This window comes from Trichoplusia ni, chromosome 1 (assembly GCF_003590095.1).
Source record: "Trichoplusia ni isolate ovarian cell line Hi5 chromosome 1, tn1, whole genome shotgun sequence".
NCBI lineage: Eukaryota > Metazoa > Arthropoda > Insecta > Lepidoptera > Noctuidae > Trichoplusia > Trichoplusia ni.
In genome coordinates this window covers 3,639,719-3,667,552 of record NC_039478.1, presented here as the reverse complement: position 1 = coordinate 3,667,552, position 27,834 = coordinate 3,639,719, and the positions used below count along the sequence as shown (strand labels likewise).

Sequence of the window (27,834 nt, the reverse complement as noted above, 5' to 3'; positions counted from 1 at the left end):
GGTGAAACTTGTGTGAATCAAGAATGTTAGGTCTTGCCACATAATAGTATTAGGTTAGTAACGCAAAACGAAACAAGTAGGTTATAATCATGAAAAACATAGCATATTAAGAGGCAAGATTAAGAAGAGGAACGTAACTTAGACAAGGGACTTTGATATTTTTATTCATACCATAAAGTCACTTGAATAAAAGAGCATCTAATTTAAGTAAATAATGTTGGCGTAAAAAGTAAATAAGACTAAAGTCAGTTAAACATTAGTCCCATACATATTCAATTCGAATCATACGACCCCAATTTGATGGGGTTGTGTCGTTTACTGCTGAGCTCCTATGGCTACTTTCCAGCTCTAGCATCTCCAAAATTTCATCTCCATCGAAAACACAGAAATAGGTTAAAATGAACTTGTAAGATTAGATTACAGATAAAGAAACAGTAAATTTTATTCCATAAATATTGATCAGAAAGTTTGAGACAATGCAGTATTTAATATTCATTCCCATGGACCAATTTAATATTGTTAGCAATTAAAGCTGAAACCATATTCCCCCATTTTTGATGAACGTTAGCAAGAAAGAAATATTCGAAATGAAAAATCTCGTTTTCCAATAATAGTTTCTGCGTACAAACATTTTTCAATGTGTTTCATACGCTATTGAACAACAAACCCCGTCCTTTAGCCATCGATACGGTTTTTTTTATTAACATTGTTTTCTATCATATCTCGTAATTGAGAGTTTTTAACAGCGCTGCGAAAAGCGAAATATTCTCCTGTTTTTATTTCAAGAGCTAACAAGAGCGTGTATTGCTGCTTTATAGTAACTGTATTTAACCTAAGTTGTTACTAAAAATGAAAGTATGTTTTCTATTAATCGTGACGTGAACAGCATTAGCTTAGCATAGCATTATTTTACAATATAGTGACAAATGTTTTGGAACATGCTTAAATTGTCACTCAAAAATGCGGGTCGTTGAGTTACCCTATAGTTAATTATTATTTATTCTCTTTATTACAAAAAAAGCCATAACGAAGGCAGATTGACGACCTCCGTGGTCGAGTGGCGTACGCACCGGTTTCAAGGTGTCGCTAGCTCTGAGGTCCCGGGTTCGATCCCCGGTCGGGTCAAAGTAAAAATTAACATTTCTACATTGTCTCGGGTCTGGGTGTTTGTGGTACCTTCGTTGTATCTGAATTCCATAACACAAGTGCTTTAGCAACTTACTTTGGGTTCAGAACAATGTATGTGATGTTGTCCGCATTTATTTATTTATTTAGATTGACTCCTAAGCACGTAAATATTGAATTAAAATAGATAATATTTACTTCATCTGTACGTAATCGACAGCGTACTTTAATGTCAAGGTTATAAAAAAAAAAACTGGTATAATAGTCGTCAACTTAATAATGTGTTGAATTATTAACATTCCAAATATAAATTACTGACGATTCTCGGACACCTAAATAAATAAAACATCGGTCATGAATTATTTCTTCACGAAGTTTTCATTAATAAAGTACTTACAAGTCGAAATTTCTTGTTGATTTTATTTATTACAACGCATATAAAACCACCACCCTTTTCTTTTTAATTTTCATAACCTGCAGCCTTCGTAAAATAAAACAAAATGTATTAATAGTTTCGAAACATTCTGTACTCAGATGTAAAGATGTTATTTAATATTAAATTAATGGCTCGCATAATCTCGTTTGCAGTTCAACGTTAATATAATTCACAACGAATACTTCGTTACTTTAAAAATAATACCTGACCTTTGCTTTAAAGGAGCGTAGGCGTTTTTACTGCCTTTATTTATCCCTGGTAAATAGAGTGCAACTTTGTTTTCATTCTATCACTCATATAGAGTATGTAGTTTTACTACAAATCCAATTACGTACGTGATTTTGGATACAAATACTAATTAAAAGCCACTCAGTGAAGTGTGTTCACTCGAATATAGAACTGGCTGACGCTATGTGGTAATTAACGGAACACTCTATACTTTAATGCATTTGAAAAGTTTCACATTTAGTTCATTATTCAATGAAATTACTGTCTGCAGTTAGCTGCGTTTCATATTTGTTACAGAATTGTTATTGACAGATACCTAACTGCTTTTCCTCTGTGTATTCCTCCTCTACATTGTTACAAAAGAAAGCCATATTATTAATCGATGGATTTTTCAAAATAATACAATAGCATTAATACGAGTGCATTTTGTACCTGACAAGCGCCCCGGCCCAGTGATATTTCTATTAAGTTTTTAATTAACTCGGTGTATCATTGTAACTTACAAAAGGCTTTATATTTATAGGAAAAAAAAACAAAGCTTTCATAAGGATAGTCAGTCAGGTATAATTAATAGCTACGATTTTTTCAATATATTGTAATTAAGTCTTTTAACCTACCAGGCGCTATTGTTCCTGAGGAAATAATTAAATAAAAAGTACAGGGACTCTTACAAAATATTAACGCTATCTTCACGCTTTTCTCAAAGACAAACTAGCTTTTTTAATTAAAAGAGTCGGTAATTTGTTTTAAAGTCCAATCACTTTCCTACTTGGAAATATTCTTAAAAAGAGTTTAATTCACAAACGCATTCTTCAAGTGTTTTCAGTTTTAAAGTTCTGGAAACGAAAAGGATAAAGTTTTGTAGTGTGCGTCTGCTGGATCAGAGAGCTTGAACGTAGGTTCTTATCGCGCAGCATTAATTAAAGCCTTGCTTATGAAGTTTTGCTGTCAATTTAATTTGCAGAAGAAGTTTTTAAAACTATTTGATAGAGTCTCGGTTGGATTTAATTCGTATTAACTGCCGAGCCGCTGATCGTACGGGCGACGGCGCGCGGCGGCGAGCCTCGGTTCGTTCATATTCTGTGATTATTCGTATGTTCGTATGATTGATTTGCAGGCGCGCCGTGAAGTGGTCAGATAAGCGAGATAGTTACGTGCCCGCGGTTATTATGCATTTACTACATGTGAATATGAACACGCTTTGTGAATTGCGGTTCACCCACAAATCGTTTCGGTGGCAAACTCAAATGATTTTAAAGTTAAATGGAGTGTAAAATCACAACTGTCTCGTCTTAAATAAGACGTTAAAACATTAAACAAAAGGTTAAACTTTTTCAATACGAGAATAGATAAATAATATTAAAAAATTGCTTGATATAACTTACAATAACTTAGAATCGAAGGCTTTGCGCTTAAGCAAACATTAAATGAAGCGTTGAAGTATGCGTGCAGACGCTAACTCTTGTTAGCTCGCTAAACGTGAGTTTAAACTGCATTTGCTTGTTAACTCAGCTACAAGATGCAATCGTCTGCGTAATATCTGTATCTGTCCTTTATGCTCATCCTATTACACGATTCTACAAGTATTGAGGAAAGGAAAAGGGAAGAGATAAAATACTATTTACGCATCATTAGAGATGTGAACTTGAAATCAGTGAGGATTATAACCAGTTTTGATAAATGTTTTTAAATTTTATTTATTAGTAATTACTCGTTTCTATTATGGCTAGTTTATTCGTTGGTAACAATTACGGTGTATGAAGAAAAACAAAATGTTCTCAGAAGAAAAGCGCGTGTCATGGCTCGAAACAACTTCTGAAACGTAGTGTTAAATAGAAACTATTTGACCTACATAATAGTTCACAAAAACGACTCTGTCATTTGTACGATATTATAAGATTCTTTGTTGAGTCAATTTTATAAATAGAGCGTAAATTGTCGAAAATGCACGTGCCATTCGGTACAATGCAGAATCTTTTAGTTTTTTTTTTCTTATTACACACGTTAAGCATTATTTCCTCGTCAAGTCGGTCAATTATTATAAACGGTCGGTACTCAAATTATCATCACGAATAAAGGTAATTAAATTGAAATTGCCATTTATTATTCCTAGTAAAAGTAAGTGTTAAAGATAGCCCGCGGGCAAGTATCACGGCAGAAATAAACAATTGTTGATCGCGTAATTTGAAACTCAATAAATAAATAAATAATACTATTGTACTTTGCGCGTTACTCATGGTTTCTAAGAAATAATCGTGTGTATTTATTTATTCGCTTACTTATATCAAACAACAGGTGATTGGTCTATGTTTATATCTTAGACGTTTATATAATAACCGATTGAGGGACAAAGGTGAATGGTTAAACTTTCGAATTTCTATACTTAAACGAATGAACATTTCCTAAAATATGAAATCTTTTAACCCAACTGCGTCAGTAAGATGGATAGACAAGAAAACGTTATACTGTCTCATACAAATTTACTTCTTACATCGTCTAAGAGTTTGAGAGCTCTCCTGATGTAATATTTCCAGATATTACATTTTAAAATAACACTGATACTTATTGAGAGATCGAGGAACTTAATAACAATTTCTTGTAACTAAATTTCAATATTTCTGTCTACAATCGCGACGAGCTCTTTCGCTTGAGGAAATAAAATGAATGCTTCAGCATTGTTCAGAGCATCTTCAACAAATTGTACTGGAAACCGTTTCCATGTGAAATATTGAATTTATGTTGCGCTGCAAATATTCACTTTTCATTCAATTCTGCTACAAGACTCTTCAAATAGCGGAGCCAAGATACTTTACTTTAAAATAAAACATTGAAAGCAAAACTAAACATTATTCAAACAGTGTTGCATGAAATCACACACTTGTTAAACGCTATTACTAAAAACTCGTTACATTTAACGAATGCAAAAAATAATGGTATTCTACAATGTTATCTCACACTTCCACACACAAACACAACACACGTGGCAATTACCAATACAGGTCCCTTTTAACCTTGTATGATTGAGTCACGTAATATCGCTAGGCCTGATTTTTTACATGAGCTACTTTTTCGTTTTTATGTAGTTAGGCAAAGGTTTTTTTTTAATATTCTTGTTACACTTAGTCACCGTGGCATGACTGTCGAATGCATTGATGTGCTAGTTGTTTTTTTTTGTTTGTTTGTTGAGATGAGGCGATAGACCTGTTTTTTGGTCGAAGGGTAGCCGTTTGTAACATACGCCGCAGGTATTGGGCTTGAGGTCAGCTTCGTAATTAGTTGTTAAAGCACAGTATTAGTATGTTATTTCTTCATGGCACAATATATGCACTAGATAGTCACTTAGTAGTTGTAGATTGTGATGGAGACTCGTGGAAGATTTCTATGAACATACGGTAAGTAATTACGATAGTTATTATGTTTATATTTATTAACTTCGCCGTTGTTTAATTAATATAAGAGCGTATAGAGCGGAGTACCTACAGGTCATCATTATTTCAAAGAAATAAGGACGAACAACAGCAACAACAGTGTAGGTTAACTTTATCGGTTAATTAATATTGTTAGAGCGTCAAGTCAGGTGCAGACCCGGTAACCCGGTAATTATCTGTAGGAAATTGCATTCAAGTTTTAATAAAAGTTATTGCTTGGTGAAGGTTCCTATAAAACACGAGCAAAAAGACAGCGTCGATAGAAGTTTGCTGAAAAAACTAGAAATACAAGATTTTAATTCGACTGCAATTTGAAAAAACACCGCTTCTAAAAACTGGTGGTTTCAAATAAACTGACTTACAAAAACCTTGTCTGTCAAAAATAGATGATTTTTTGTCCAGTTGAAAATTTAACGGAACCGTACGGGCAGTATATGATACAGGGATCGTTCTCAGATCAGTAAAAGGGAGCGAAAAATGCGGGTAAAATTGAGGAACATTTTATTTTTGCTATACTTCTGTACATGCAAAAGCCAACACTCACAGGTCTCGGTTTGGTCGGCGACACGGCTACGCCAGACACCGCTCGACCAGATTCAACAGGTCCGACTTTAAACTGTATCTCAGCTATTTATTAAGAGTTTATTTCAACGATACATTACAATACCGATTTTTGGTACAAACATCACTTGGAATATACAACGTGGTGAATCAAAGCCCAATCAAATGTTATTTTTCTTTGGGAATTGCAATATACATTGTCGAAGTTTTGTATTGCATTCTTAAAGAAACTATCTATTTTGACGAAGCATATAAATTTTGCTTTGTTGTAGCTCAGATGTATTTTTTTTTAGTCTTTTTTATGTAAAAACCTACGAAATCTCGTATAATTTTCACCAAAGATTTTCATGTTTGTGTTTGTTGTAAGTTCTAACCTTAAATTATTTTACGAGCGGCTGTTACACGGTCATACGTGAACGTTTATCGCTTCCCTTACGATGCCTCAGTCGATTCCGTCATGGTATTTAGCCGGCTTCCAATCTAAATGGATCCTGTATGTATGGGATGTATAGTAATTTCACAAGAACCTTTATAACCCACGCTACTGTTGTATTTTGTTAGTAACTTGCTATTTGTATATCCTCAGGGTATTTAACTTGCAAGAGAAAAGGGACAGGGACATAAATTGTACAATTATAACTGTTAAAACAATTAATCATAAAAAGAGATATACGGTACGATACAATTTTAATGAAATTAGCTTTATTATGTGTTATTTTTTACATGAGTTATGGTAACAGTATGACCACAAAAACAATACATTTTTCTAGTCACTTAAAATGTGTAAGATAACATTCGACCGAAACAAACACATTTGTCTACTCGATGTCTTAAATTCAAACTTATTCGATTTAGACAACTTCTAAACGGCGAGCCAGACCGAACAATGGTACGGCCTTGATTGGAAACTTGTACAACAACTAGCTCAACAGCTAATACCCTGCTTTATTTCGAGCTGCGCATTCGTGTCTAGAGTACGTACTAAAATATTTAATTGTACAAACAGAAATACCTAACGCTCAGTCGCCATTTTCAATAAAACTTAAGAACATTTTTCAGAATCGGATTGAATGCGATCGTCTCCGGTTTTTCTTTTGCAATGCATTTCAAAGTATATCCAACGATTCACCTTTGTTTCTAGTTTTCTGCAAACTCAAATAGTACTTTGTGAAATTGTCTGTTTTATTTCCTTGCTATCAGGCACTTTTAAAATGTCTAAAGTTTTCCAGTACGACGTTTAAAGTGGAATTCGTTGCTTTAATTAAATTTCGACCTGGTGTCGATAAATGGTTAGTAAATAAGTAACTGTTTTTTTCTGTTAATCATTTAGCAACAAAATAACTTAATAGAAAAATGAATATACTAATCATTAATTTTTTTTACAACTATCAACTGTCGAGCTTCATAAAACATAAAGTACCATTGCCGAAGTAAAATATTTTTCCAAGTTGCTTTTACCTTTACCATTAAATAAAATTGAGTACAGCAGACTGTTTGAAGGAACTTTATTTTAAAATCCATTTAGCAATGCCTGAAAGACTCAGGTGTAACTTTTTTGCGTGTTTTGTTTTCTTTACTTAGCTCTCGTTTCGTTCATTTTTCGCACTTCTTTCAAAGCGATTTTCAATTAAGGACGCTTCTGTAATACAGTTCATAACAAGAACTCTTGTCTTATGCGATTTACTCGAACCTTATATCGGTTGTTGGGCGGTCGCAACAGCGACAGCTCGCTTTCCATTACATGCGCATGGATCGGTGTCCCTAGACCTAATTACGTACAGGTATTCAGGTAGCCACGTAGGCTGTACACCGCGGAAACCCACATCCGCCGCGGTGTAACAATATTTGTTATGACATAATGGCCGCGCACGTGAGACCTTACGCCGCTCACCTACTAATTAGACCCACTCGGTTTAAAGTCATGCTAATAGCGTTGTACTGTTAAACAACATATTCAATGAAACTGTTTTAACTACTCGATTAACTTGACTGCTATGTTTAAGTACCTTAAGATACATTTTATGATTCATAATAACCGTATAAAACCTCGCAGAGCAACTTCTTTAACAGAAAAATTCTCCTTAACCGTTAAGTAATATTAACGTCCACTAAATCACAAAGACAGTTTTAACGTTAAAGTTAAATGACATTACTTAAAGCTAAGTTCAGTTTATATAAACGGACCATTTTCTGGATAAAACTTAGAGTGCTCACCGTGGGACGGCACTTTTCTACAAAATAGGTAAATGCAACCATCACCTGTCGTCTGTGCCAGACGTCAACTGCACTCAACGGTTTACTTTGAGATTGTTCTTATATCCGAGTAAAGCACTTTAGCAAAATGCAATATTTAGAAACTTGGACTAACATATTTATAGATTAAAGTATTTTTAAGTAAGTAAACATGAAAGGTATCAGCATTTTTAATCTCAATACGTTTTGTAGGATTATTCGAAATCTCTCGATTTGTTGGACGCAATTCGTCTTTGATATCTGTCAAATCAGCTTGCTCTGGCGTTGGTACTGCACTGCGTACGAATGTCAACGACGTTCGTCTGTCTCTTGGCTCTCAAGGGCCCCTTATTATACTGTCGGGACGCCTCTCTATCCACCATAAGCCCACTCGAACATGTAATTGTTTTTTCCTAACTTGAAAAGTATTGTATTCTCAACCATGCTTTTGTCTTCAGTCTTAATTTTGGTTTGAAGAAAAGCAAGTATTGCGAAATTAAAGGGACCATGAATGCCGTGTCAGCAAGCTTTAAAGACACTCAAAAATACGGTCCGAAAAACCTCCTTATTATTATTTTGTATATTAAAAACTGTTCTTTGTAATATATTTCCCGGTAATGCATCCCGACATCTTATACTCGTCCGAGTTTAAAGCCCTTTTGTACTCGCCATGTCGTCATTCTTGCGGTTAATTCAACCGAGTTACCTATGTCGGTGAGGAGAGGGTTGCCCAGGAAACCCTGCTTATATAGCGTATATCCGCGTTACTGCGTTACAGAATAAATACTCCCAGATTCCCGAAGGTCGATCTACTTACAAATCAGTGTACCATCTTTTAAACTACAATCCAAGTTTAATTTTTGATTACCCGATAAAATTTGTTTACATGATGATAACCGCTGCAAGTGTTGTAAATTTTCAACGTCAAACCAATACTATGAATATGTCGCTTAAATAATCCAAGAGACAGCGAGCCATCATAAAATCGAGCGTTCAAACAAAATTTTAACAAAGCTTTCAATATTTAGTGAGCATCAACAACAACGGTCGCATAGCTCGAGCCACATAACTCTACCTTACCGCGGCTTACTCACGCGACAAGTATTTACATTATCTCGCTAAATCTAGAATTTATTGTGGCGGGACAATGAATTAAACTCTACCGATATAAGCAAGTGAACTAAAATCAGTTTGAAGTGGTTAAAGTTCTTTAGTATTTCCTATGGAGGCTTACTTCTTAAGCGTTCTACTGTACAGTCTTTAGTTATTAATTCAACATATTTCATTATCGTCTTAGTATCTGATATGCGATACACTGGTTTGCACGCTCTTTTGTCATCTTATATCGTTCAGTAAATGCACATTTGATCAGCTAGTAGGTATAGGGATTAACGTTCACAATACGATTCAAACATTTTTAAATAATTTTTTTTGTAACGTGTCTGTTATGAGAATACACGAATCAAATGAATAACTGTTGCCGCTTGATGCCTGAAATCCCATAAAAGTTTCAATAAAACTAAAATAGTTTTACAATATGGATGGATTTCAAGAGGTGTCTAGTTTTATTCGTTTTACAGTATCGATGAAATTCTAAATCCTTTTTCGGATCATGGAACTAAAATTTAACGCTTTTTAGTTAAGCTTTAAAAATATGGATCACTGCTATGAAGCTTCCATTGTTTGTAAATTAAATGTGTCTATATTTTAGAGCGCCCGGCGTTGTCCCCTGAACGTGTCTTCCACACGTTTACGAGGCTTTGACGTGTACTTTTCGTAGTTTATTGAACATCATAATATTTGATAGTTTGCAGCTTCAAGTATTCACATCGTATATCAGAATTTCATGAGCAGTTCCGAAGTTCGTTTTCATTTAAAAGCACGTGCCAATAATAACGTAATAAATATAGCGAAAGCTGTGGTTAATTTATAGTTTTATTGTATTTAGAAGGTTGATAGTTGTTCTGAATTTTTAATCTTATGACCTCAGGTAACTAAGCTGATTTTACTGTGGAAGAATAATAGTTACATCAACGATTTCCAATGGAATCATACTGAAATCGGTAATAAATTGTCTTTCGTCTGAGCCTGTGTATTTTCGCCGTCCCGTCCTGTGGCCAGCGGAAGGCAGACAATCAAATTATACGACTATATTTAGGTACAGTATAGACAGGGCTAGTCGTCCTCCCTTCCGTTTATTCAGACTGTGAATAAAAAATAGGTGTGCTCAAATGCGAAGACAGCGCTTTCGTTATCGCTGTTTATTTTTTCTCCTCGTTTGTATTAAAATTAGCGGCTTTGATGTACATAGCTGTATAGATAAAGTAGATAAAAATAGTTTTTAAAGGACTTTTATTAATTACTAGCTGACCCAGCAAAAGTTGTTTTGCCTAATAAATTATTTCTAGCTGTATGTATTTTTTAATGCCATATTATAAAAAAACAAAAACAAATAATTCGTTAAAAAAAAAATCTAGTCTGAGCAACCCTTAACATTTAGGGGTATGGAAAATAGATGTTAGTCGATTCTCAGTCCTACTGAATACGCATATAAAATTTGGTAAAAATAGGTTAAGCCGCTTCGGAGGAGTACGGTAACTAACATCGTGAAACGGGAATTTTATATATTAGATCATAAGTTTCATATCAGTACATATTTTAATAGGTAGCATTAATATATCTATCCTGTTAAAATACGAATGCACTCCCAATCCATGACTTCGCTTTAATTTACGATTGCCGATGCACGCTCTGGACTACGTAAGTACAAATCCCATTAAACCGTCCATTAGTAATCAAGCAAAGGTTTCAAACGGAATACTTTTTACTTTTTTTTCTCGACAGTTTTATGCTTTTAAAACCTGTTCTTACTCAGAAAAAGTGCTTTGAATCCAATTAGGATCCAACTACTAAATACAATGACTTTAATTGTATGTACTCTGTTTTTCTAGAAACTGATAAGTTTTATAAAAATAGAACTTAATTTTCGAATGTGAAGCTTGTATATTTAAATCAGGCTTAAATTATAATAGTAATTCAATTATAAATTGTAAAGCATTTCTTTGTTGTATATCTGCCTAGAAGGTAGTGGAGGCGTAGACATGAGGAGGTTAATAACTCTTAAAGGTATCGCCCTATGGGATGATTGAGTGTGATAACGCGCAGGTAGCAGGCACGATGAGAGCTTTTATCACTGTATCGTAGTTTTATCTCAAACGTTTAACTTAAATCTGAAGACGAAACTGGTCTCGATAACGATCATAAAATACTCAAAGGTTTTGGATAGTCTTTACAAAAAATATGAGACTGCTAAACTGCGGTATTAATGACTATTTCATGAATTCCACGACATACAAGCAACGCAATCTCGCGTCAAACTGAGCAAACTACACCCAGAAACAAAAAACAAACATTTGTCCTAGGTAGGGATCGAACCTACGACCTCCGGCACAGCAATCAGAGCCACTAACCACTAGACCAGTAGTCAACATTTCAGATTGAACCCTGTAATTATCTAATCTAATAGCGGTCTATTAACCATTAATTCTTGCAATCGTATATTTCGAACCTTTATTAAGTGAAATATTCCTGAGTTAATAATAGCACGGAATCGAGTTGATGCTATTACTGAATGAATATGTAATGCAGTAATTGACCGTTCCATCAATCCTATTTGTGAGTTATTGAGTTTAAAATATTAATAGCTTCAACTTGATTGTTTTGTTTAGCAGGTATGTGATTTGAAAATAGCTTCAATAAGTGTTTATTTACGATATTTTCCGAAGATTGACGTAGAGTGTAGACCATAATTTTAACAATTTCTGTATTGTATGTATCTACCTAACAATCGCTGCTAAATTGGATGCCATTTATTATTTGATACTATAGCGGCAACAGAAAAAGCGTTACATGACAAAATTTCTAAAATTCTAATGATTAGATGACGTTGCTTTTATATTGTTCCATTTTCATCATTCGGGTGCGAATCCTAAATACAAAATAAAGTGTAGAACCCTTTTAAAAAGACATCATTTTGATTTTGATAGTTCCAGTTCGGTGTTCCCTTTATTTAATGATGGTCCTCATAAAGTGGTGATAAAGCGAATACACATACCTACAGTCAATTAATTACCAAGCACTTTACAACTGACTTCGCGTTGGTCAGTATGTTGCCCAATTATTCGACAAATAGTTTATATCGCACGCTAATAGAACTGCGTGGAGAGCGACCTTGCTCACATTGTAACGAAGTTTTAAAATTAGATTTCTTATTAACTGTACCTGGCGGCACTTGTGAAAGCAAGAGAGCACTACACGATATAGACCGACATCTCTCTCTTTAACATATAGATAAGATATGAACAAAGTTTCTGAAGTATAAATACTGAAATCTTCATCGTTACGTATTATATCTTGATTTTTACGCTTGGTGTTATAAGCAAAGAGCGTAGTTAGGTCAATGCTACGTGAGCCAATTTGAAGCACGCAATACCTTTTAATGCCTATAATTATTTCGAAATAACAACGGCAACTTAAGAAGAGAGAGAGAGGTCGTTGGTGTTATTCTACTAATTCATAGCTGATTAATTATTCGGCCAGACTCTTAACATTTATCACGTACGGTCGTTAGAGGTTATTGAACTTATTTCATGTAGTTTCATGACATTCTTTATGTTATTTATATTGTTCGGTTTGTTTACGTCCAAACGTGTTACGTGTTTGTTTTGGGCTAGTTTATTGTCCCGATTGTAATATAAAGTGTTTAATTGCAAGAGATTTAATAATCATATTGATGTTGACTGTACCTACTAGCGTAATAATATAAATTTTAAGTAAATAGTATCCTTGAACGAACATAATAATAGTGAAACAAATAGCTTTAACATGTTCGCAATCAAAATTATTTCTCATTACAACACTTTTGAATAAAATGTGTCATCGTGCAGTTAATTGATTAAGGATTTTAAATTATAAACTTTATTGGAGCAACTTCATTTCACATTTAAATTAATCCTCACGTAACAATTTAGGTGTACTTTATTTTAAGACTTTTTATTGCATGCAGTATGCTACTATACGTCGTATACTAAACTTTCAGATTGATTGTCCAAATAAGTCACTCTAAAACCAAATAGAAAAGTAACGAATCGTCTGAATTGCTTGTGTAGATGAGTTCATGATCTGAAAGGGCCGATGCGTTCGCCGAACCGTCTTTTTGTCTATCTCCCTGTAGACAGCTCGTTGAGTCCATTGACAGTCGCTGAAAGAACGAAAAAATACAATTGTTTCCTCTCCATCTGTAAATACAAATAGTTTTAGTCAGTAACGCTCATTTAAAGCTTATACAAATTGTGGTAACTGGAAAATGAGGCTGTCATCGTCATGTAACGGAAACTCAGTAGCAATATCCAAAGTAATTACATTTTGATTGCATGTCGATATTGTAATATTGAAACAAAATAAGCCTAGAGAAAATCAGCTCTATTTGCCAATGTTTACACAATATCCGCGAACACTTTAGCACAATAGTTCCAGTTTAGGTCCCCATACAAGTGCATATATCTGTTACTTTGATTCCACTAGCTGCCGAGTTTGAGGATAAAGTTTGAACACACTTAAATTGAAGCAAATTACCGTCCATCCTTTGCAACGGTAATCTCTTTCTCCCTGTTTGTACCGGAAAAGTTTACCTACAGTGCAAACACGAGCTGCCCCGCAGCCACATCACACAAAAAGCGACTTTATTGGCAACAACTACAATCAATTTGTCGTCCGTCGTATACAAATGTGTTTTTAGAGTTTAAGCTGCTAAGTGCTCTGTGGCTATACTAATGGAATTTCATATTTGATAATGTATCTGATTTATTCGTAGGTATAGGTAAGTCCTACGTATGGAGTATGAATCACACTGTGATTGTATGTATACTAAGTAGTTTGTTTACACATTCTATTTATAATTCAATGGCGCTACTTATAATGTTGTGTACAATGCATTGAATTGCAACCGATGTACAAGACAACTGCAGTTAGATAATGGTTGCCCGTGCCCACATTAGGCCCAGAATTTTTTTTGGTGTCGGTGCCCTTTGTTTAGCTTCCTTGGCGATGGCTAGAACGAAATGTATTATTGTTTTGCCACCAGTCTGCCTCTAACTGCTTAAAAATAGAATCCATTGACAGTTTTTAATGTCATTTAATCCGATAGAAGTTAAATGTTAGACTGACAAACACATGTGGTGTTACTCAAAACTTTTGCAATGCAAATTTCTATTTAGCACTTTATTTTAGCAGGTGTCGCGCTTAGCTCTAGGCTTACACTGTCGCCGTAGTTTAGGGATTACTGTAGTTTCCTGCTTTTGCTTTTAGCGGTTTAAGCAGAATACGTTTTATCATTCGGGCATAAATTTTCGTGCATTAATTGCATTTTGTTCACTCTTGCCGGTGTCAGCTGTACTATTATAGTAGTAATTATTTGGGCTACTACCGTTTTTACAATTGCAATAAAATTCAGTCAGTCCAAGAAAATGGCCGCCGGACTGTGCATACTTATTAAATACTTTATATCTTAGGTGGGTTTTACAAGCCCTATTGAGCTTCATCAACTCCTGATAACATCGCGACGTTCCACTACATAAAGTATTTCTTTCCCTGTCTCGCTAGAGAGTACTGCTTTATCATAATTAAGTGACGAGATATTGCGAGAACCATAACTTCAGAGATAACATTAGCAGCTAGTTCTAGCAGTCACTGGCATTTCAAGGAAAACATTTAATAAAATTTATGTAGTTGTTATATTATATGAAACAACATTTTAACGTTTATGCGTAACGTGCTTGTCAATTACCTGGCTTTATTGGTTTATGTGACAGCGAAATTTAGCTCAACTTGTATATGTACCCACGCAGTTTTCGGTTGTATGCTAAGTCAAATCCGTATACCGAATTGTGAATATTTGGGAAAATGTTGATGTGATCTGTGAGAGCAGATATTAACTTGCTAAGACAATTATCGGTTGTTAACTGAAAATGATTATAAATACGATAAATGACTGAAGTATATAACGTCGTAAATACTGGTACTGGCAGGATAAATAGGGCGGTGTTTAGTGATGCTTTTAATAAACATAGTAAAAATTACGATATATTTAATTAATAGCGGGATAGCTGTTTTCATTTAAAAATAAATTTTACCTCAAAACCTAATGTACTGTTTTATAAAATCAGACTCTATTCACCCTGCCAATCCTATTCACTCCTTTTAACCCTTGCGTGTACTCCAAAGCATTCATTTTACGTCTATCTTCCATGCACGTAGTCGTCCAAACATTTATAAATTTAATTCATTAAATTAAAATAGTTGAAATCCTTCACTGTCAATAGTGAGCCCTTAATAAGTCTTGTACGTGCCTTGTCCAGTAACAGTTAATTACACACGTCAATAACATCTCCTTTCTCTACTGTTATAGTCATCTTATAGAACATGTTCGCGTTGCTAATCAGTGTGAAATTAGTTATGATGTCCCATTGACTCGTGTCAATTTTTAGTACCGTGTCACTATTAGGTTTCACATCGGCGTATGTCATGTTTTCTATTTATGTATTGGTTTGTCCTAAATGTGCTAATTTTGTGCCTAGCGATTAGTATCGAATACGATAGATGGCTAGAACTTAGTTCTTCCCTGTGTATAGAGTAAGCCTATTCGTGGATGTGAAAAAACATAACAATTCTTCGACAGACGACGTTATACAAGAGTGACGCATGGCGTAATGTTACCTTAAGCTGTCATTTTGTCTTCGTTATTCATAAGTAGAATATGCAGAAACATAAACCTTTAAAATCTCCAATTACCCAAGTATCGTTCTTGCATACGGCTGTTAGGCTTCGGTTACCCGCAGATTGCGGCGTGTAAGACGACCCGAAAAGTTTCGTTGCCCATCCCGAGGGTGCAATTCGCATATCGACGAGAGCTATTCAAGGTCGTTCAGGCTCAGAGTTGATAAGTATTCCGACTTAACCTTCCACGTTCTTGCACTTTGCACAAGAACGCGGTCAAGGCAATTTACAATGAGTCAACTGAAAACAGAGAACAGTAGGGATATATCGATAGTTTTTATAGAATATCGAAGAGTAGAACTGTAAAACTGAGAAAATACTATTATTTACAAGATCGTAGTATATATTTCTTTGCATAATTTATTTTTGATACAAAATGTGTCCCTTTACCCGAGGGGATCGTTTTAATGTTAGTTGTATTTAAAGTAGGTACCTAATAACGAGAAAACATAAGAACAATTTATGATAAGTTGAGTATCAATCAATTTAACGAGAATAAATCCAACTTGGTAACAAATGAGGTTAATATAATATTATTTTCGAAAATGATATAGGTATTAAGTATATTTCTCGAAACTCTTTGGTACATATTATAGCAAGCTAGTTCCCAAGGAACGTCTGCTTCACGATACCCGCCGTATCTACTATCCAAGTGATAATTAATTCACGGGGCTTTTGGGGAAACTACACGTGCTGTCTAATATTCCGTGTAAGGGTATTTTTGATTCCCACTTGTCCGGACTGTTCGTGTTCAATTACTGGCTTATCAACGTTCACTATTATTAAATTAGTAGCATTTAGCTTAATGAGAAGATTGTGAAATAATGATCGCTGATAAACTTGTTAGACACGTTTTCACGCACGCAGTAACCGCTACTCACTTGAAAATTATAAGAAACGAATATACCTTAAACACCCGTTTACTCAGTAATATCTTTCATAACAGCACTTAAAACATAGATTGACATTCAGCCGTCGAGTCTTCCGGCACAGTAATTTATGTGTTTTCTTCATGTCAGGTATCATACCATTTACCAGTACGATTCAATTGCAGCAGTGCGTAAATGGCTATTAAGAATAGTTACCGGTTGTTACTGTATCAGTAGGCAGGCTGTTAACTCATCCGCTCTGATAGAAACTAGTAACCTATTTTATTAATTGTATGATAGGAGCACCGCGATTACTCTTAACATCGCTTAAATCGTACGATACAAGTGTTAATAACATTGATTGCAAATATTGCAACGTGCGCTGCAATCGCAATGAAAAATTGTAACTTCATAAAAGAGTCCCGTTATTACGGGTTTGTTTGGCTTACAAAGGGAGCCTGGACATAAATGAAATAACCGATCTTTGTACTTCGTAATAGTATTTCGACACGTTGGCTGGCGCTAACCAAATTATTGCCAGTGCTGTGTCGCAACGTGTTTGTGATGCAAACATCTATCGCAAACAATTTATTTTCTTTAATATCAGATATTTAATTGCAATTTTCTCTTTATAACGATCATTTAAGTAATAAGAGTCGAAAAAAAACAAATCAGCCGTGACTAATCTAATGATAACCGGATTCTGATTAATTATTTAGTAACTTTCATTCAAGCTTATCTTCTTTTTCTACTCTCTTCGCGGTACTTTTGGTCAATATTTTCTGAACCTACATAAATTTGTGGTAAAATTATCTTCAAAACATTTTACTTAGTTGAGCTAAAACACATTACCATTAATATTTACGAGGTAGAGAGCGTAGGTACATTGAATTCTTTGGTAAAAAACATAACTGCCAACAGAGAGTCGACGATCATTGTCCTTTCAATAGTCTGAGCACCAGACCACTGGACATTCGACTTCTAATTGTGTAGACCGCCAGGAATACCTACACGTCTTCCCGAGATCGATAACATGCTTTGATTAAATCCTCTTTACGATTGTAGAAAGTTGTCTGTGTTTACCTCTCGTAAAATTTTATTGTGTTTGCTTATTAAATCTATTGTCGATACTATGGTGCTCCGGAATGATGCTTACAATGTAATTTTAAAGTAGATTCTAATGTGTTATTTTTATTGAAAAGTCTTATTGTGTAGCCCACCGGATTTCTAACGTGCCTATCACAAGCAGTGGAGTCCTTCTCCGTAATCTAAAACCTTGGAGACAGATGAGTACCTACCAATGAATTGCAGTTCCATCCGAAATCATTTATTTTAATCACTTGCATTGTACGGAGAACATAATGCTAAAACAAAATAGAACCTCCAATAAACTCATACGAAATTAGTTCCGCAAACTCTACACAATGAAATCTTCATTTTCTTTATTTTTCATGCAACGCAAACAACATGTCTGGCTACAACTCGTATTAAACAATAAATGAGAAAAGCCGCGTCTGATGAGCCGATTAGAGTGGGTAAGAGCGGGCTCGCGGCCCGCGAGCGAAATTCCTTGTAAGACCAATAATGCAAGGATATATTTACTGTATTCGGCCGGACGAGCCAGAACAATATTAATTAACAAGGCATAAGTGATATTCGGTGTTTACATAAGTTTCATTACATTTATACAAAAATTTATATTGACAAATAAGAATTTGTTGTCTGAACACGAGCTACGAGTATATTTTTTCCAAAACAGCGTCAAGCCGGTTGTAATTATCATTGTTAAGTCAGCCATAGTGCTCATCGGGCGTGGATATTGTTAATTCATGTGTTTTCAAAGCGCTACAGCGAAGTCCATATTGTGATATCTGTATTGTTGTGTTTGATGAGTGACACGCATTTCTTTTTAACGGTATGCAAAACGTATATTTAGCACTGTTTCAAGCGCCGGCTTTATTATTACTTGGTGAGTAGTGCGTAATAGCAATGGCAATGTCATTTTTAACCACGGTAGCTATGCATGCCAGTCCAAACTAAAACTGTTATTAATTATTCTATTGTCTCGGAACCTCCCAGAGCTATAAAACTCACTTTTATTTCAAAGCTCAACTTCAAAATTTACATTTCCGGCTAACTCATGGCCCGAGCGTTATAGTATCTAGTCTTCGTTTCGCTCTCGCCGGCAAAGGTTCGCTTGCCGTTACGAAAATCAATTTTCTGTCGCTCCTGATAATATCCTGTGGACTCACAAAAAGGTGCGAAGGAGTAGGACTGTGTGATACCATTGGAGGATATTTTTATCCAGGGGGATATCGTGCGGATATTAATATTTTATTAACGCGACCTTTAACGCGTCATGGTTGGGTTGTCGGCGTGACGCGTGCCGATACACTGCCGGCACTAATAGCTATTATTATCAAAATTGATATTCCGTCAATTAAGCACTTGAGGTCATTTGATAAGTATTTTTAACTAGTACTTAATCATATATTCAAACCAAAGTGCTAACTGGTACTGATATCATATTAAGTGGTTATTTGCCTATTGCTTTATACTAATCGCATTTATTAAATATTTTTATGCAAACTCAAATAAAAATAACATTAAAAATAATGTTTATTAAATAAAACTGACATTACATTTGCTCGTCACAGTTAGTTTCATAGTCATAACAATTACCGAGACTGTACTGGTGATTCTTAATTAGATGTTTTCGTAAACAAATCTTTTTGGCGAATACTTTGTGGCACTGCGCGCATCGTGAGCCCCCTTTCGTGTGGTTGTAGAGCACGTGGCTCTGCAGCGCCGTCACCGAGTTGAAGGTCTTCTTGCACCAGCTGCAGTTGGTCGCGCCCGGAGGGTGGATCGTCGCGTTATGGTTCATCAATCTGCGATGAGTCGTGAACGTCCGGCGACACAGCTCACACCAGTGGTTTCTTCTCTCCGGATGTTTATACTTTATGTGGTTTCGTAGAGCGAGTTGCGAATCAAATACCTTGTTGCACTGCAAACATGGCGTCTCAGTCTTACTGCACCCCTCTCCGTGAATAGACAATAGCTCTGGTGTTGAAAACGTTCTGTAACAAGCTTTACAGCGATGCTTGTAGCGATGCATATAGCGCATATGTTTCTGAAGGCTAAGCAGCGAGGGGTACTTCTTGTCACACGACACACATTGCCCTTCTATTTCGTTCTTGGGATGCATGAGTAGGTAGTGCGAGTGTAGTGTGCTAGCTGTCTTGTAGATCTTCCCGCATTGTTGGCACATGTGACCGTCCTCATTGCTGTCCTCGTCTTCCGACGGCACTCCGCCCTCACCATCGACGTCAACATATCTTGCATCTTGCAAAATATCTTGTAACACTACTGTCGAATTTCGAAGGTGCTCGTCGATAATATCCGAGTCCAAACGCTCGATGTCTACGTCGGTCTCGTATTTTACGAAATTATTATTCATTTTTTCGACATTAAAAATAAGCCCGCGTCAAATTGATGTCAATGACATTCGCTACTAAAAAAAGAAAACTATCAAAAAAAAGTATTTATTTTTTTTGTTGACGGCGTGGTATTTTCTTTTTAGACGATTTGTCTGCGTAGCATATTCTCTTTGCTTACTTGGCATTGTACTGTTGTTATAATGCCTAAAGTTGTATGATCAATGTAGTAAAAAAACCTGAAAAAAAATAAAGGTTTAAAATTTTAAATAATATCATTTGAAAATCTTTGCCCATTATTTTCTCTCTGGAGTATTTTTTTATCTTTCCTTATAGGATTATTTAATGACATAGATTTTTGTGAGGGTTTAAAACGCCATAAAACATTACGTTCTAAACATTGTTTGGTAATGAGAAACATGACTAAATAAGTGTTATTTACAAACTCAAAAGATACGTATCTCGCATAAATTATATCCATATAATAGTGCCGGTAGGTAAAATGTGGTTGTTAGGTACTAGTAGTTACTAAATACACGATAAATTGTAATTAGTGTGTAATTTTTACAATCATGTTTGTATAGTGTGGATATTATACGGGACGAAATACCATAGTGTAACATAACAATAGTATTAAGCGCCATTATTTTGTGTTCAGACGATTTACTAATGGTTGTTATTCTTGTATACACAAATTAAAATGACAATTAAACTTACTTATTTTGACTTCGGAATCGAAAACACTTTAGGCACAAGGGGCTACAGACAAGTTTCTTCGAGCGTGTTCATTGAAAATCTAGTCACTAGACGAAAAATAAATTTTGAAACATTTTTTTTAATCGTGACTACGCTTATTGTAACATTGTTTAGGCACTGTGATTAAATTTCGTGAACAATTTTTTTTTAATTAAAAGAAATTGGCGCGTCTTCGGTTCCGATTTCAAAACTTCGTTTTCTATAATCTGTGGCGTCGTGTGTCAGTAAGCGTGTGGCGTGTGTGTGTGTTGTCACGTGTCCGTGTGGTTGTTTATCGGGTGGCAGTGAGGTCGGGCGCGGCGCTTCGCTCGCCGCCCGGGAGGACCAACCGGCGACTCACGCGGAACGAGAGCCGCTACCACTCAGGTGAGTCACATTCAAACGGACCTTACGAGTTACGAGTTACGCTGTGTTCGTAAACGGTGGCCATTGGTGTTGTGTAGGGTTGCCAACCTTTTTTGTTTGCTTCTTTTTTTTGTTATCGAATTGTTATTGTATTTCTTTTATATGCGATTTTTAAGTATTGATTTATATCGTTAGCACGTGGATTATAAAGCAGATTGACTATTTTAATATTTTTTTTTGGTCCTTGAATTTAACCTTACAATTTAATAACTTTCAACATAGTTTGAGTGAAAATATTAGGCCTTTACATTGATTATTAAAACTAGAAAATATCTCTTTAAGAACTCTCAAAACATGGTTGGTGATCCTTTCGGTGTGCTGTCGTATGATATGTATCTCTTTAAATAATGTATCTATTGGTATAGGGTTAACGTATCATTCCAACATTTTTTTGGTTTTGTAATTGGTTTAAACGTTCTTCTTTATTTATATTTCCTATATTATTTAAGTATCACGTGACATCAATGTAATTTATATTATTTTAAACTTAAGGTATGTGTGTGCGAGATATTTTGTATTTCGTGACGTCACTGTATTAGGTAGTAGCGATATACTGAGTATTGAGTACTCAGTAATGTTACTCATTACTTGCTTATGTAACAAAACGCAGATTTATTTAATAGTATAAGGTCTCGCGTACCGGAATCGACTCGGGCTAATATAATCGTGTTGCAAATAAGTGGTCTCATAACCGGTGCGACTGGTCCCAATCGGGCTTTCTATTTACATACGTCGTGTATATTGATTTTGATGCATAAATACATCGAAACACATGTTTACGGGGAAAAAGATTTTAAATACTACTAATGATTTCACTTTTAAAATTGACATGTAATTTTTTTCTCCGAATACTGAAACGTAACCGAACTTTGACATGGTCTTAAATGTTTACCTGTCGCTTTATTTAAGTGAAAGAGATGGCATGCAATAAAACCGATTGACGTCAAGATTTAAAATACTTCTTTAAGTTTAAAGGTTTTGTATACTTTTTATAAACAAAATTGTTACGCAAGAAACCGATTTGTTACGTCATGCCAATATTTTGTTTGTTTTTTATGTTTGACTCATGTCAATGTGTAATGAATATACTTATGTAATATGGAGGTCTTCGTATCCTTTCATTTGATCTCATCTCAATAAACCTCATTTCACATTGGCCATATAACGGTATGGATAAATTAGCACTGTTATATATGCCAAGAGGTATAAGCTACCTTGTAATTAGCTAAACTCATGATTTATCTAGATTATTTTATGTGGTATAGTACAGTAGTGTATAATTAGTCACTATAAATACTTCCTAGATATAGAACACATTGTTTGAGTCGATTGTGATTTTCTTATCTTCCTAGCTATCTTAGGAACAAAACAAAAAAATTACTTAGTAAACATTATCACGTTAAATGTTTGTTTCCGCAATTGCTAATAATTCACGAGTACTATCTATAAAATACTAACAAGTATACGGTATACAGTTTTCTTTAAGTGGAGTAAAGCGAAAACAGACACGTTTTCTAGTAACAGTTTAGCATAACATTCTATTACCTGTTGTCGTAGGTGTAACTACCACGCCTACTATGATTCATACACTGGCTTCTTTAAGGTATATAAAAGCTCTCCATTATACTTTGCCAACAGACAAAACAGATCCTATTTAGTTTTACTACTCTGGCTTCATACTAGTTTTCTGACGTCAATTTCGAATATACTTTTACTGAAATACAAATAGTAGTGTAATTTGAAAGCGGTTACCGTCACAGACATGAAAGGCAAACATAAAGGGCTTCCATGAAACGAACCCGAGACGCAATTGAAAAGGACATCCCTATCGGTGTACATTCAATTTGGACTCGTATAAAACGGTGAAGGTAGTCTGCGTTGTGCATCACCTTTATTTTGATTTGTGAATTTCCCGGCGAGCGTCGCGTCGCACCTGACCATTAAAGTTGGTCGCTTTGAAATTTCTAGTCGCCAACATTTACTGTTAAAGATTTGGTCGTTTTGATACCTATACTTAAATTGCCTTCCAGACAGCCAGACCTTTTAGTTTACGCTCTATTTGCGCTGCAGGTGCTGCGGCTTCCACGGTTTCTGTCATAAATGTCACATTTACAATAAGTGACGGTTAAAATGATCAATGTTTACTTTTACAACCACTATCATTATATTGTTTTTAACGTTTATAAAAAGACAGGACAATGCGTGGAAACGACCGCATTTACATGATGCTTTATTTTATGATTATACTATCGTGAGCCATAATTAACGAATTACTGCGTTCAAATATGAGATCGTTGGTGTAAACAACTTGTAAGTTTAACAAGCTAAAAGAACTATTCTAGCAAAGTAATAACAACTCTGAGATCTCTGTAACATTTTAAGTGTTATATTTTCTGAAGACGAACTACCGAGAATATACACCTACTTTAAAACTTGTAAAGCTCCAGGATGTTTTATTACCTAGGATAGCAGTTACTGAAATATTGTTACTAACAAGCGTTTTCTATCTCGTACGCTCATAGGTTGTACTTTTCCAATATAGTTGTCGATCTTAACGCCTTTGGTGCCAGCATCTCGTGCACCGTATTTCTGCTTACAAGCTATTATGCGCAACAAAGTTGTTCGTCAAAACTTAGGTTTGTTATAAACTTAGCTCCTAGCTTAAAATGTATTTTCGTATATCTAAAGTTCGCCAAACATGGTACACGAGCAACATTAATGTTATATGAAATGAACGCCTTAACAATGCGAATAAACGTCAATACAAACAAAACATTTTTTGTGTGTAAAGGTGAGAAAAAATATTAAAACGTTCGGTCTATTGGAAACCTAACTTTTTAAATCCTGAAGCTACACAAAAATACGACCGTGAAAATATAGCAAAGTTTTCAGACGATATAGGTTTATTGTGTTACCGCAGACCAACGCAGTAGCCACGGCTCCACTGTGGGAGCTCATAACTCGCATCTATTATTTAACAGTCCGCAACACTCTAACAAAATGCAGTGGAACATTATACACTGCTTAGTTGTACATGGTTGTGAGTACATTTCTAGTTGATAGCGCTTAGTCTCCGCGATTCTGTTCAGTTTCCCATTTGTTGTCTCATGAAAGACAGGGAACTTGCTTAATGTTGAAGATCTTATAGAGTAATGTTATAAATTTGATGCATATCCAGTAATGCTCTTTGGTGAAACGGTACAAGATGCTATACAGTAGGAGCAGGAGAATGCTAAGATTAGTTTTAAGTAGTTTCGTGCTAGTAAATGTGCTTTGTTTGCCAAAATCATATAATTTGCTGCAATTTATGTTACACTTCTTCTCCCTTTAAGCAAGTATTAGTTGTTCTGTTAATTCTTTTGTTATTCTAAAAGGGTAACAAGAATTTCTGCACCCTGTTAAGTATTATTCTAGACAGTAATTTGAGTGGTTATTCTGCTATCCGAGAGTACATAAAGGACGTTTCGTACAAGGTAGCTTGCCTTCAAAAATTCGTGAATTATACCTCCAGTGGGATTTTTTATTGTGGGATAAACAAAGGGTGGGCTTTCGAACCCGTTCATGTGAGTTACTCTAGGTATGCCACTGTGCTACACGCTGTACGCGCCCGTGGGAATCAAAGAGCTACTGACTTGTTAATTTCGGTATCTCTGTACCATTTCTCGTGAAAATTTTATCACTTACCCTCAGTGTTATACTTGTATATTGTATTTCCTTGAGAATCTCTAAACGACACAATAAAGCATTTTTTTTTCTTATTTGGAAAGGCCTTATAAATTAGTGATGACCATGATTCCAAGTTATGTGTTATGATCCTATTATCCAAAATCATTAATAGCTGTATCACTAGCACTCAGCTCAATAGGTATAATCCTTCACAAATTAGTTGAACGATTCAATTTCCGTGAGTAGCATGATCGATACTTGTGCAATAATAGCAATTCCAAATTAATTCATCATGAGCTCCTATATTAATTTCGCCGACAGTTTACTGCATCGGACACTGCTCTTTGTGTGTGTGTCATGAACAGGTAATCAAATGACAAAGTGTAACATTAAACCGTCGTGTTACCACGTCTAATTAATGTATAGATTATGTGTATCCATGACGTAAGTAATTCATTTTAATAGATTTTGCCATCTCAATTTCATGTATTTTTTTATACATCGGGTCTCGTAGAATTTTGCAACACGAATAACAAAAATAACCACTTTATTACTTGGCAGTCATTACACATTTACTAGTAAAACTCAATTACAAACATAATCGATTTACCTTAATACGTACAAAGTAAGCCATACATATTAGCAGTAAACTATGTTATCGACGCAACAGCATAATGCACCGACTCGACACCTAACACCGGGATATGCACGTAATCCGGGACTTATCCTCAGAGACTAGAGTTTATCCTATTTAGTCTAAATGTCGCTATATTGCCGTCTATATGACATTCTATTAAACGACTTGATACACTGTATTAAGCTGTAGCTACGTATCTACGGAGCACGGGCCCGCGTATCGGGCTCGCCCCCGGCGTCGACCGATGCAATACAGCTAGGTGTCGCGCCGTATAATCTGGTAACGTATGAACAGCTTTATACACTCCTGTTCAAATAAAACGGGACGTTTGCCCATATTTTTTGCTTTTTCAAAGGTAGAAATAGTATTCTTGTGACACAGATGGATATTGCGGAACAAAATCATTCAACTCGCAGCTTTCATGATTATTTATTTAATTATCACACTAATCTACAGGTTACTTAACCTAATGCGGTTGCTAGGACTAAACAAAGGTCTTAGTATTTATGTGAACTAGGGTTTCAAAGATTGAATAATTATGCACACAGTTGCAGGTCTAAATTCCAGCAACTATTTTAATATGTAATTTTCTGATAATTCTGATATGTATAGGCAATAAGTTAGCCTGATACACTTGCCCATCATTACTCCTCCTGGAACTGCTTGTTGCTTCATCCACTTTTCTCCTAGATATGAAATCCTTACTATTTACGATTCCCATGTTTCAAATTTCTGTTTTCCGCGATTTCTTGGAGTTCTCTGAATAAATTGGTTTCCAAGACTTTCAAAATCTTTGAAAGATTTGTATCTTCTATAACTTTAAGTCCATTGAATTAGATGCATGTTATACTTTTATTTTTATTATTTATTTCATATTATTTTGGTTATCAGTTTGGTTTTGGTTATTAACATTGACAGTTGAAAAAACCAAAATCGTTTATAAACTATCAAAATTCAATTATGAAAGTTAAAGCAAGTATATGCTGGCGTCTAGAGTGTTAGAAACAGAAGCCGCATCTCCCCAGTTGCAGTTATTTACAAGCTCATTTCAAAGGAAACTAGCTTAGTTTATTATTCTCTCTCGGTTGCATAATACCTTGAATAGATTGTTGAATGCAATACCTCAAACCAAACACGAATAATTACGTTGACTAAAATATATCCGGCGGTATCCTGAATTATTTTAAACCGGTCAACGTTTGAATTACGCAAATTCCACTTGGCGGGATAGAGTCTCGAAGGCTATTCAGAATTTAATAGTGACTGACCACTGCGACTCGGTCTGTATTGAAACTCATAGACCGTTCAAAATATTTGCGGTTGAGCCACGGGCCACGGTACAGATATTTGTCGGCGATAGAATGACACAAAATATTTCTGACCAAAAGTTGTTTAGCGTTGAAAATGCGATGAGGTATTTCATTTCAACGACGACGATTTTGTGGCTCATATACTTTTGTACTTATTGGGAAGGTTCCGTGCTTTTTCCTTAGAATGCGATTAGCGTTCTACGCAATTCTAGAAACAAAAATATTCTCAAAAATACTATTACAAGAGTTATTTTGAGAGTTGTTGAGTCATAAATAATGACTTCGAAACGTTTATCTTTAGCTAAATTTAGTTACCAGACTTTTTACTCTTTCAGGTCCATTAGCAAAGTTAGAAATAGAATTCTTTTTCTGGCTTCATCAAGTTGAATGCCTTGCAAAGTTAGGATGTTACACAACATGGACGTTTTTTAATTGTTGTTCGGCAACTCTGTAGCAATACCTGCTTAAGATACCTTATTTAACAAGCGGGAACGAGTCTTTACAATTTCGCCGAACATTAATACAAATCTCATTATCGTAATGAGTCCAATACTTACAATTAAAACATTTTCGATCTCCAATCGACTGTAAAATAATGAATGTAATGCCAATCACTCATTATTTTGATTGATAAATAGGCTCAAAAATGTCCGTGTTTTTACAAGCGGAAATTATTGTGTACTTTGATTGCATTGCACCATGTACTAATTAAAGCGTCTGACTGTTGGAGTTGGAAACAATTTAATAAAATCGATCATCCGTAAAAATCAGGCCTGAATAAAAGTCATGTACACTATTTGGCAACAAAATTTCGTGAACTGGAAATTTTATAAACAATGAACTACTTGATAAATAATGCAAAAATATTCAGTACACTTTAGCAGACCTGATCAATTAATATTGAAAACAAA

At 35.1% G+C, this 27,834-nt stretch overlaps 1 protein-coding gene across 6 annotated transcripts in view; it reads left to right on the top strand.

Annotated features, from left to right (window-relative positions):
- Nucleotides 1–27,834, top strand: part of LOC113508610 (disco-interacting protein 2) — a 98,363-nt gene that overhangs the window by 37,141 nt on the left and 33,388 nt on the right. For 5 of the 6 annotated variants that reach the window (XM_026891734.1, XM_026891727.1, XM_026891725.1 and 2 more), the window contains exon 3: nt 21,191–21,271. The exons of the other annotated variant lie outside the window; for it this stretch is intronic. In XM_026891734.1, the coding sequence (XP_026747535.1) occupies nt 21,191–21,271 (81 nt within the window). The remainder of the gene's footprint in view (nt 1–21,190; nt 21,272–27,834) is intronic. 6 annotated transcript variants of the gene reach the window in all.